The sequence below is a fragment of the Corvus brachyrhynchos genome, unplaced genomic scaffold, assembly GCF_000691975.1.
Source record: "Corvus brachyrhynchos isolate BGI_N302 unplaced genomic scaffold, ASM69197v1 scaffold80, whole genome shotgun sequence".
Taxonomy (NCBI): Eukaryota; Metazoa; Chordata; class Aves; order Passeriformes; family Corvidae; genus Corvus; species Corvus brachyrhynchos.
This window is the reverse complement of record NW_008236769.1, coordinates 12,195,587-12,206,149: the sequence shown is the minus strand read 5'-3', so window position 1 is coordinate 12,206,149 and position 10,563 is coordinate 12,195,587. Positions and strand designations below refer to the sequence as shown.

Here is a 10,563-nt window from a genome sequence, read left to right as displayed (position 1 = left end):
TGCTCTCATGATCTTGCCTGCTTTGCAGGAACACTGTGTCATGCAACCAGAATTCTGAGGAAGGCCCCTGTCTTGGGGTGGCTTTATGATGTGTATCCCATGTCATTGCCCTATGCCCAGAAATTAACTTTGTGCCTTTCTATGCCTCTAAACTGAGCCTGAGAGGGGGAAGGAAAAACTGAGCAAAATGTTTTCAAAGCAGTTTGCAGCTTGTTCAAGGTCACACACAGCTAGCAGTTTTTTCCCCAGCTGCGGCAGGGGAGCGAGGAAGCACCCGGCTTGCTGCTTTCCAGTCAGTTTTTGGCCAGTGGTTCAGCTTCTTTTTTTCTCCAGAGAGAGACTGAGAGTTGAACTTTGCTTTTTCCTTCCCTGGAATTTCGGATTTTCTCCCTTTTCTACTGGACTGTTTCAACCTCCAAGCACATCAGGAGGACTTTCCACAGAGTGCAGAGGTTGAGCCAGCTCCGAGGAGACCAAAGGGAGGACTCTAACACTTTTCCCAGGTTTTTTCTCCACAGCGAGAGATTTTATTATTTAGCATTATTTTCCTTTTCCCGTGTGTTTGTGTAAATAAATAGGTTTATCTCCTTCACTTTCCTTCGAGGAAAATTTATTTTTCCCGAACCTGGTGGGGGAGGGGTGGTTGTGCCTTCTCTCAGAGGATATATTTCTAAATTTGGCCAAACCGGAACACCCCCCAATGGTGTCTGGGTGAAGCTGTGGGATGGAGTTGCTCTAATGTGTCCAATCCTCCCAGGAAATGAAGAGATAACTTTATTTTTTCTTTTAGCCTAGGATATCTGTAGGGTTCTCTTGTCTTCCTCTTTCCATTCCCAACCCACTGAACCTTCACTGGCAGGACAGGTCATGCTGCCATGTCCCTTTTGTCTTCAGAGGTGTAGCAACTCTGGTGCTTCTGCACATCCTGCATAGAACTGGATGTCTTTAAAGTGTTGGATATACTGCAATATCTAGGGTGGAGAAGAGAGATGGCAGAGAAGGATGGGAACAGGAGTCAGATGGAGGTTTGTTGGCTCTTTAAGATGGCAAATGTCACCAGTCAAACTGAGCAGGAGGATAAAGCATTTGCCTTGCTGGATCTGCACCACCAGAATGGACTTTTGTGAGGGAGTCTGAGTCCCGGGCAAGGGTGAATGAAGCCAGTGTTGGCCATGGCTTGATCTGCATCCCCTGCATCCCCTGCCTCAGCCTGCCTGGCTCCCACTTGTTCTGCCAGGCAAGGACCCTGCTCCACCTCCTCAGAAGAGACAGGTTTGCGTGATGTCCCCTGCCCCTTCCCCATGCCTGAGAGAGAGCCCAAATGAAAAGGCAGGTGTCTGTTGGGTCTGTGGGCTCTCCCCTCCCTTTGGGCTGCTGAGACTCGTTACTGCTCCTCTTTCTGTCTTGGCTTTACCATTTTCAGCTGTCTGCAGCTGTCATACTTCAACACATTCCACTCTGCTTGCAGCCACATGTTGGTGGACTGGAAAAGGTTGTGGATGGCCAGCTTGATGGTCCACAGCTTCCTGGTTTTCTCAGAAGTCTTGCTCTGGATGTCAGCCCAGTGAGCCTCCTGGAAGGAGAGGACACAGGCAGCATGGGGACATGCCCCAGCAAAGGTGATGCTTCAGCACCAGAGCCCCTGGCTGGGAGACCCAAACTTCCATACTCCAGACTGGTCTTCCATTCTTCCTTCTGCAACCCCGTGGAGGGGGAAAAATTAGGAATCTCCTCCAATCCCAGGCACTGTTACTGGACTCTGCCATGACCCCATGGCTGAAGGATGAGACATCAGCCAGTCTTGACAGAGCCAGGCCTGGAGATCTTCCCCTGCCCACCCCACAATTCCTTACCCAGAGGGGGATGTCACTTTGAGCCTGGTCAAAATGTAGTTTGAACTGCACCAGCTCATTTTTGTACTGAAGCATCTCAGCTTCTTTCTCTGCTCTGTACTGTTCCAGTAACACCTTGTCTTGCTCAGTCAGTTGCTTGTGCCCCTGTTGTGACTGCATAAGGTCCTTCTGTGTCCTCACCAGCAACTTGTACCATGAAGTGACTTCTGAGATGTCCTCAAACTGCAGCACAGAGTTCCTGGTGTTAGTACCTCTCTGCCCTCCACACACCAGTTGCAGGTCTCATGCCATTTGGCACCATGCCCTTACCAGGGCCAATGCCTCCCCTACCTGAAAGATCTTCCCGCCTTCTCCAGCCCTGACTGTTCTGGGGTTCTGCCATTCTCGATGAGACTATTGCCCCAGTTGGCTCCTGAGCATTGCTACATTCCCCATGTGGTGGTCTCCCACTGTGCCACAGCCAGAGCTGTCACTGCCATAAGCAAGGGGAGGTATCGCCTCTTCCCCAGGTGAGCAGTGCTCTGACAAAACACAAAGCACAACTGCAGCTTCCAGAGCCACATCCCCAGACTTGGGAGGCCATGACTGGGGTGGTTGGAGTATGTGCAATACATGGAGTGATGCCCTGAGAGAAGGCACAGCTTTTTGACAAGTGCCTGAGGGCACTTTCAGGGCAGTTTTCATTTCTCCCAAACCATCCATCTGACCCAAAACAGTGACACAAAGGGGTCCCCTATCCCCCCAGCCCTGAGCTTTTCCCCCTTCTCATGGTTCTTCTTTGCTTTTCTCAATCTTTCACTTCCTGTTCTGGTTCTCCTACCCTAACTCCACTCCCTGTGGCTCACCTTGGTTGCAGGGAATCTTTTTCCATCCCATCGGAGGTCTCTGGGTTCGACCAAGTGTCCAGTGTTCTGGACTTGCCTTATCTTCTCTAGTTATAGCATTTATCTAATGCCCTCCCCAAGGCCATGATCTGTCTTGCTTACATCCAAACTCACCTGTGAGAACTTCACCACATACTCCAGGTATTCCTTGAAGATGGAGCACTTCTGCACTCTTTTGCAGAGTTTCCAGTGCTTTTTTCTGAGGGCTTCCAGTTCCATCTTGGCTCTCAAAAGCTTACCATCCTTTTTCATCTTCTCCTCTCTCTGTTTGCTGTTTATCTCCAGAGCCTGGATTCGTAACTCTTCGCGTTCCTGGTGGTTTCCCCCACCAGCACACATGCACATACAGAGAGAGGGAAAGGGAGGCAAGGGAAGATGGAGCTGAATCACTTAACAGCACTGCTAGGACATATCTTCAGAGAGGAGAGACCAGTGCTGGACCACCCCAGGAACATTTCCTTTCCATGTTTCACAGGGCCATCCTTCTTACATTGACCCTTAGGTCCTGGAGACAGGTACCCAGGATGGCAGTCTGAATTTCAGACCTCCTTGGATCTGTCCCCTGAAGACAGCTGTGTGCCAGTAGTGGGGGCAAGGCTAACACCTTCCCTGGGGGACATTTTGGGCCCCCAGGAGATCACACTGGTACAGGACAGGCTCTTTTCCACCCAAGACCTATCAGGGCTTTCCATATCTGTGGTACAAAACCTTGTGCCCTGCCAGTCCTGCTCCTCACAGCTCCAGTCTCAACAGGAGGCTTGAACAGTACTGCAAGCCCAAGACTCTCTTCACCAAGGGAGGGGAGGAGTTGGTGGTGTGGCTCAAGGTCATCTGGTGTACCTGTATAGTCCTTCCACATCTCTCCACGTAGGCTTTCAGCTGGGCCCTCTTGGCATGCAGGTCCCTCCACTGGTCAGCGATGACTTTCATCCTCTCCCTGGAGGCCTGGCAGCACCAGAGGGAGGGTGACCTGGCTGCCTGCACCCAAAATTTGTCACCTGCCTCCCAAAAACCCTCCAAAAAACCACGAGCTCTCCCAACCATGCCCCAGCACCCACACATCTTTCCCACCTTGTATTTCCCTGCCAGGGCCTTTTCCATCTCTTGGGCTTCTTTCTTCTTCAGGAGGTGAATAAGTGAATATGGGGAGTCATCCTCTGTCACTGTGAGTTCCCTGCTGCAGGAGTTTTCCTTGGGGTTACACTGAGTTGAGTTCCTTGGCAGGGTGTTGGATTGCTCTGGATGTTGGACTGTGTCCTGGGTCGGGTGATGGGAAAAAGCATCCCAACACCATCTCAGATCCCATCTGGCAGCACGGCATCCCCACCCCTCCCCAGCAGGCATCCCTCTGACAGAGCAAAGGAGTGTTACAGGGTGGAACAGGGCTGGGGAAGGGGAGGCTGAGATGATGGACATAAGGCATGGGAGTTTGCCATGGTGAGGGAAGGAGGTATGGAGAAGGCTGAAGAAGAGGATGCAGGCCGGTGGAGGAACCCCCTCACCTGAGCAAGGGTGGGAGTTCCACCGTGTACATCCTGAGGAAACGGGCTGACTTCTCATTGCTCCAAGTCTCCATTGCTCCAGCCACCAGCAGGAAACAGGGAGCCCAGGTCCTGCCAACACTGCTTCTTTCCCAGCTCAGCCCAGGGGCTGCCCTTCAACCCTGAGGGCTCAGTGTGGGAGGCAGCAGGCAGGGGATGAGCCCTGGGAGCCTCTTGCCTCCGCTTTCCTCAGATCTTCCTTGACCCATGGCCTCTACAGCCCCGTGGCTATTCCAGCCTTGGAGAAAGGCCCTATGGCTGCTCCAACCTCTGTAATAGCCCCTTTGGCTACTCCAACCTCTGCAAGTGTTTACTTGGCAACTTAATGGTTGCTTGGCAATGGAACGTTTACTTGGAGTCAGGGGGACTGACCACTGTGTCCAAGACCAGGAATTATTTCATTCCCCTTCTTTCATTTCTTCAGGTTCTTCCTGTGCTAAAATTTGACCTCTGCCGGCTTTATCAGTGCCCCTGACAGCCACATCCCAGTGTCCCAGTCCTCAGGGCTTGCTCCTTCTCTCCCAAACACCAGATGGAACCACTTTCAACAGGGACATCCTTGGGGATGTTTAACCACTGTACTGCCATGGTGTAGTGCCCTCCCCTCAGGACCCAGCTCATTGAGATCAGCTGCACAGCACTTTCCCTCTCCTTAGCAAAAACATCCCCATGGCCCATCCACTGTTGGGCCTGGCAGCTCCTGTGCACAGCTCTAAAGAAAGCAGCTGCTTACTTCATAAGACCAACAAATTTCTTCCACCTGCTCCCTAATGGGCTACTTAAATCCTCCAAATGAAGCAGTGGAAAACTATCCCTCCCTGAGAGTGGTTTTCGGTTTCCTATTTCCCTTCTTCCCCTTTCTGAAGCCTAGGCCTTCTTACAGGATGGTGCCCAAGCTTTGGTGTGTTGATGCTTGCCTGCCATGCATCAGGCACCAGGCACATTGATACAGCCAAATTAAACAGACTTAATGACTCCTGCAGCCAAAGCACCAGGGCCATGTGCACGTGCTTCACTTTCAGAGTCTAACAAGGAGAATATCTCTTCCAGTCAAAAGGAATTTTTTCTCCTGCTAGTTATGATGAAAGCTCAACCTGGAGATGAGCTACAGAGATTGGGCTGAATTTCAAGGGCTGATAATCAGAATAGAGGAGTTGCTTCACCTGGGAGGAACCAGCACAAACAGACTTGATGAGGCGGTCCTGCAAGCTCCTCTTGGTGGTTTTACTCTCACTCATCCCTGTGCAACATGTGTGGCTCTACCAAGATTTGCTCCAGTGACAGGAAAAATGAGTTTGAGGAGAGAAAACACAGGAAAAACTGTGGACATCATCTGGACTCCAGCACTCTCTGCTAGAAGTGCAGTTTCCAAACATTTTTTGGTTTTTTTGACTAGATTTGCACTGGGGTTGTGGAGACTGGAAGAGGAAAATTAAGTCTTGGAAGTCTTCAGAAATATCGAGTGGACATGTTAAGGACCGCACACCAGCACGCTGTGTGTGGACTGCCACAGCAGGGGGGACTGGTAGGAAGGGAGGTGTCAAGAAATTTTGACCAGTGTCAGTTTTTTTTAGTTTAGAAGTCTATACATCTTCTCTTCCACCTCCAAAACATCACTTTTGCCTATCAAAGCCTTGCAAGAAACCAGCAAAATGAAGAGGCATTTAAGAGACACAGAACATGACTGAGCTGCTGATGTGGAGCCCATGCTGTGCTGTGGTCATGGAGGCCATTGGAATGGGATGTCCCATGCCACCACCGGCTTTGCAAACTTCCCTTAACCATCAGCTTATCAGTTTGCTGACACCATCTGTCCCAAGGGTATTAGATCCACACACTTTCCCCTGAGCTAAAGAAACTGCCCTGGGCAGCACACCAGGGCACCTTCAAAGTACACTTTACAATTTAAGAAAAAAAGCCACTTCTTGTTAAAAGCAAGCAAGCAGCATCCCACAAGGTTCCCACAGAACCTCAGCCTTTCTATTTTATTACCTTCCTAATCATTTTGTCTGCTCTGGATAAATAAAAGTTCCTCTGACATGTAGAAAGGTGCCTGGATGGAGAGAGCAGGTTGGCCCAAGGGCCAGCTGGTTCCCCCCAAGTCCTGGTTCTCTCTCCCATGCCCTCCAGCATCTCACTGAGAAACTTCCCCAGTTGGGACAGTCTGCTCTGCCAGGGGCTGCAGGAGAAGCTGTTTGCTTGCAGGTGGAGGCATGTCAGGAAAACTGCCAGGCAAGGCATTAAGCAATGAACAATAAGCAAACTAGAGTGCAAAATGCCCACCAGCTGCAGCAGAAGCAGTGTAGAGGAGCCAGCTAATATCCTACATCTGCTGTGTGTTGCAGCAACCCCAGCTCCTCCTCTGCTTTCCTCTGCCCCACTCTTACACATCCATGGGGCCATGGCTGGGATTTGGAAATCTGAGAGGTAGGATTATTGTCTTGGTTTGCTCTGGTGTGGTATCATGGGCCCCTGGGAATATTCAGATACAAACAATGACCAGTTCCCCTTGTCCTGACCCACCGCGTGGCTGGCAGGCAGCATGACAACACATCACCTGGAGCAGTGCTCACTATTCACAGACTCTTCCTGTATCCATAATCTCAGAGAGAGATGACAGGCAGAGACAATGGATGGAAATCAAGTTTACACGTTTCAGACACGTCGTCAAACAACCTGTGGCACCACACCGTGGAGGAACGGGCATGAGGACAGGCTGAGTGGCCACAGTGCTGCTTTGCCCGCAAGCCCATCCTCATGCTGGGACATCCAAGGAGCAGCAGTATGAAATGGGGGAATGCAGGGGCTTCTCTAGTTTGAATTCCCTGCTAAAGAGCAGGTTGAGCCAGATTCAGTTGTTCCTGCCCTCTCTCCTCCACACCTTTGTTGGGAGGTACCTGGACACTCCGAGGGCAGAGAGGAACCCATGGAGGTAAAGATTTGCTGTTGACCCTGCTTGGAGCTGGAAGTCAGAATGAAAAACTCCAGAGGTCCCTTCCAGTAGGTCCCCTAAATTATCCTACAATTCTATTAACTCCCCATTAGTCTTCCACCCCATACTGCTGCCCTTGGCAGGAAAAGCCCACCTAGGTGAGGACAGGGGCACTTGGCAGCCCTTTCCCCACAGCCTGGGTATATGGGCAGAGCTTTCATCTCAACCCCTGGTGGTTCTAAAGTCTCATGAATTTTTATCAAATGCTAATGGTTTAATTCCTTCTCACATATGTAGAAACCTTCCCATGAGTCTGAGCTTTTTGGGGGTTTGCTTTGTTTCTTTTTAACTTTACAATACTTTTAATTTTACAAGTTCATAAATCAACTCTTCTTCCTTGCTCTGCCTTGCACCTCCTGTCTGGGTGTGGCTCTAAGCAAATGAGACCCTTGAATGAAAATTAACTTTTTTCTTTTTTTTTTCTTCAAGAATTGCTCATGTCTCCTCATGGCCTCAAATATTTCATGCAGGTTGTGCCATGTATTTCACAAGCTAAGCCAAGCAAAACACCGCCTTCCATATACACTGCAAAAAAATGTTTTTCAGGCTCAAAGCATTTCTGTCTTTGGCAGAATCTTTTCTCAAAGCATACCGAAGAAAAAGTATGGAAATGAAATACAAAGAGTGGTTAAAATAATATTTTGGGTAGAGATGAGCCCAAACCAAACCCCAGATTAGAAAGCCAGATACCCCCCTAGATACCATGCCTAAAATGAGGAGGTTTGTTGTGATACTTGGAGAACAACTGGAAAGCATTGCAGGTCTCCCACTGAGTTTAATTTCCTAATTGAACTTATAAAAGTCTTAACCCCTGCCAGTCCTCACAGCTAACACAGATCCTTTTATATTTATGTTATAGGTTATGTTTACCCAGACTGGTCCTGTGTGGATTAGATGGGGGTGGACTGGCTGTGGGGGGACAGATGGGGGTCTGGCATGACAGAGAGGATCCACAAGGCAAAGGGACTCCACTGAACCTGGGCAGGGGACCCCAAGCTTCCCTGGATTTCAGTGTGGTTACTTCTGCTATTTGGATCCAGCCCGTCACTGACATGGGCACAAACTGCAGTGTAATTTGGGGTTTTAGACCCAGCATTTAGGACTGGATCCAAAACTCGAATGGAAGAAATTTGGGATAGAGGCTTTTAAGAGTTTAATTTGAAACAGAAAACCCATGAAACTATTTTTGCCCTGGTCTTTAATTGAACTATTTTTTTTAATCCTCTAGTATTCCTGGGCTGTTCAGGCAACCAGCAGCAATGTCTCAGTATTAAATAGGACACTTTATGCTATAGGAGTGATGAATGACTGACAAACTCAGCTCCCTGTGAAGCTGCTGTTCTGGAGAGGTGAACAAACAGCATGTTACAGCTCCATGTGTGCACTCAGCAGCAGCCATAAGAAAAGCTGACTTTAAGGAAAGCCTATCTTAACAGCAGATTTCAAGAGGATAATTGCACCTACTAATTTATAAGTACTCTCAGAATCTGATAATGCAAGTCTTAGAGGTGTCTTTACTTTCTGTATCCCAGCAGAGAGTCCATGTATGTGACTGTAAATTAGGACAGTTTAATAAAGTGTATTTTACCCTCTAGTTTAATATTTTTATAAATCTTAAAATAGCTTTAAAAATATTTGTCCTAATACTCGACAGGATTTGGGCTTGTTTTTCTACCAATTTAGTGGTTGTAACACAGGTCTTAAAATAGAGGGGGAGGGAGAGTGTTGTTTTGCACCAGAAGCTGAGTGTGTACCCAGCATGTCAGCCCCATTGTACAGAGCTCCTGCCATCATGAGCCAAAACCATCCCAGCTCCCTGCCAGATAAGGATGGACATGCCCTGGGCTTTGGCCACTGCTTTGTTCCATCCTGTACTGTACCAGGGCTGCTCCTGTCTGGTACCCACAGCACAGGCATGTGCCCAGCCAAATCCTCCCCCATCTTCAATAAACCAGGTAGCCACACCTCTGTTCCTCCACCCTAAAACAAGGACAGGACTTGGCTAAAATGCTGAATACTCAGTGACGCACCTGCTGCTAGGCAAAATGAAACCTCTTGGGCATTAAGGGTCCACAGTGCAGGAGAAACAAGTCATTAAAAATCCTTTTTTTCATGTGAAGTATCATGTGTTTGTAATGTTTCAGGCTGTTGAATCCTTGCCCATCACAGCTTGGCAATTGCTGGTCTGCAGGGGTCAAGTCCTATCTTTAATACAGCTCACCCAGTACAATCCCAGCTCTGCCCCAGCAGTGGTGCCAGCCTCTCCTGGCACCACTGCCCAGATCCTCACTGCCACAGATGCACTGATTCCTGTCCCTCTCAGCCTTCCCAAGCAGTTTTGAGAATGACAGGCATCCAGGCTCAAAAGCAACTGAAAGGCAGTTGAAAAGCAGAGAAATATGCCTGGACTCCATCAGCAACGTCTTCAGACTCGGTCACCCTTCAGAAAGACAAACTCCATGAACACTGCTCTCATATACATATGTGCACACACAAAAACAGTTATTAGCTTAATAGGGTGAGTATCAAAATGCAACAATAAATTATCTGACATCTTTATTGCTTAGAATGACAGATTCAAACAAAGCTAACCCTTTAATTATGTTTATATAATGTAATTTGGCAGAAGTCATAAAGCACCCCTTTGGCAATGCCAGATTAAATATTTTACATTTGCTTGGGCAGCACATTACAAGACTGGAAGCGGTATTTTTGCCCGATGCTCCAGAGCAGTGTCTGCAGTAGTGTAGGTGGGAACAAGGGCATAGAGCCTCTTCCCTGAAGGAATTGTCCTGGGATGAAGGGACCCCAACCCCATATTCCACTTTGTAGAGCTCCCCTTTCCACCCTTGCGCCCAGTTGAATGGCACCACTGGCATTTGCCAAGACCAAAACAAAAGGCCCTGCTGATGCCAAGGGCACCAGTGGTGCCTCTGTTATTGCTGGTGGGGGTTTCCTGGGCCACTCACCTTTCTACCCACTGCAGCTTCTCTGGGTCCTCCTTCTGTGTACAACAGGAGAAGAGGTCCCACACTATGCCACAAACATTTTGGCTAATGGTCCTTGAGAAGGTTCATACCTGGGATTTCAGAGTGAGGATGAAGTACCATGAGCTGTTCTGCAACAGGCCAGGGAACAGAGAGCAGTCTCTATGTCCAGATTCCCAGAGCCCATTTTCCCATCACTCCTAAGTATCTTCCCAAGAAAAATGAGTTCCCACACCAGGCTTGGTGTCTGGGTTCCTGTTGGGGTCCCTCCCCTGCCGTGTAGCCCTGGGAGAGGGGCCCTGAGGG

General features: G+C 49.0%; 1 protein-coding gene across 1 annotated transcript; it reads right to left on the bottom strand.

Annotated features, from left to right (window-relative positions):
- Window positions 1-375: 375 nt before the first annotated feature.
- LOC103611187 lies at window positions 376-10,557 on the bottom strand. The gene is given in 4 exon segments (XM_017727535.1): window positions 376-1,579; window positions 1,581-2,134; window positions 2,821-3,049; window positions 3,578-10,557. Coding segments are annotated over 4 exon segments (1,482 nt in total). The 5' UTR covers window positions 4,082-10,557; the 3' UTR covers window positions 376-1,384.
- Window positions 10,558-10,563: the final 6 nt, after the last annotated feature.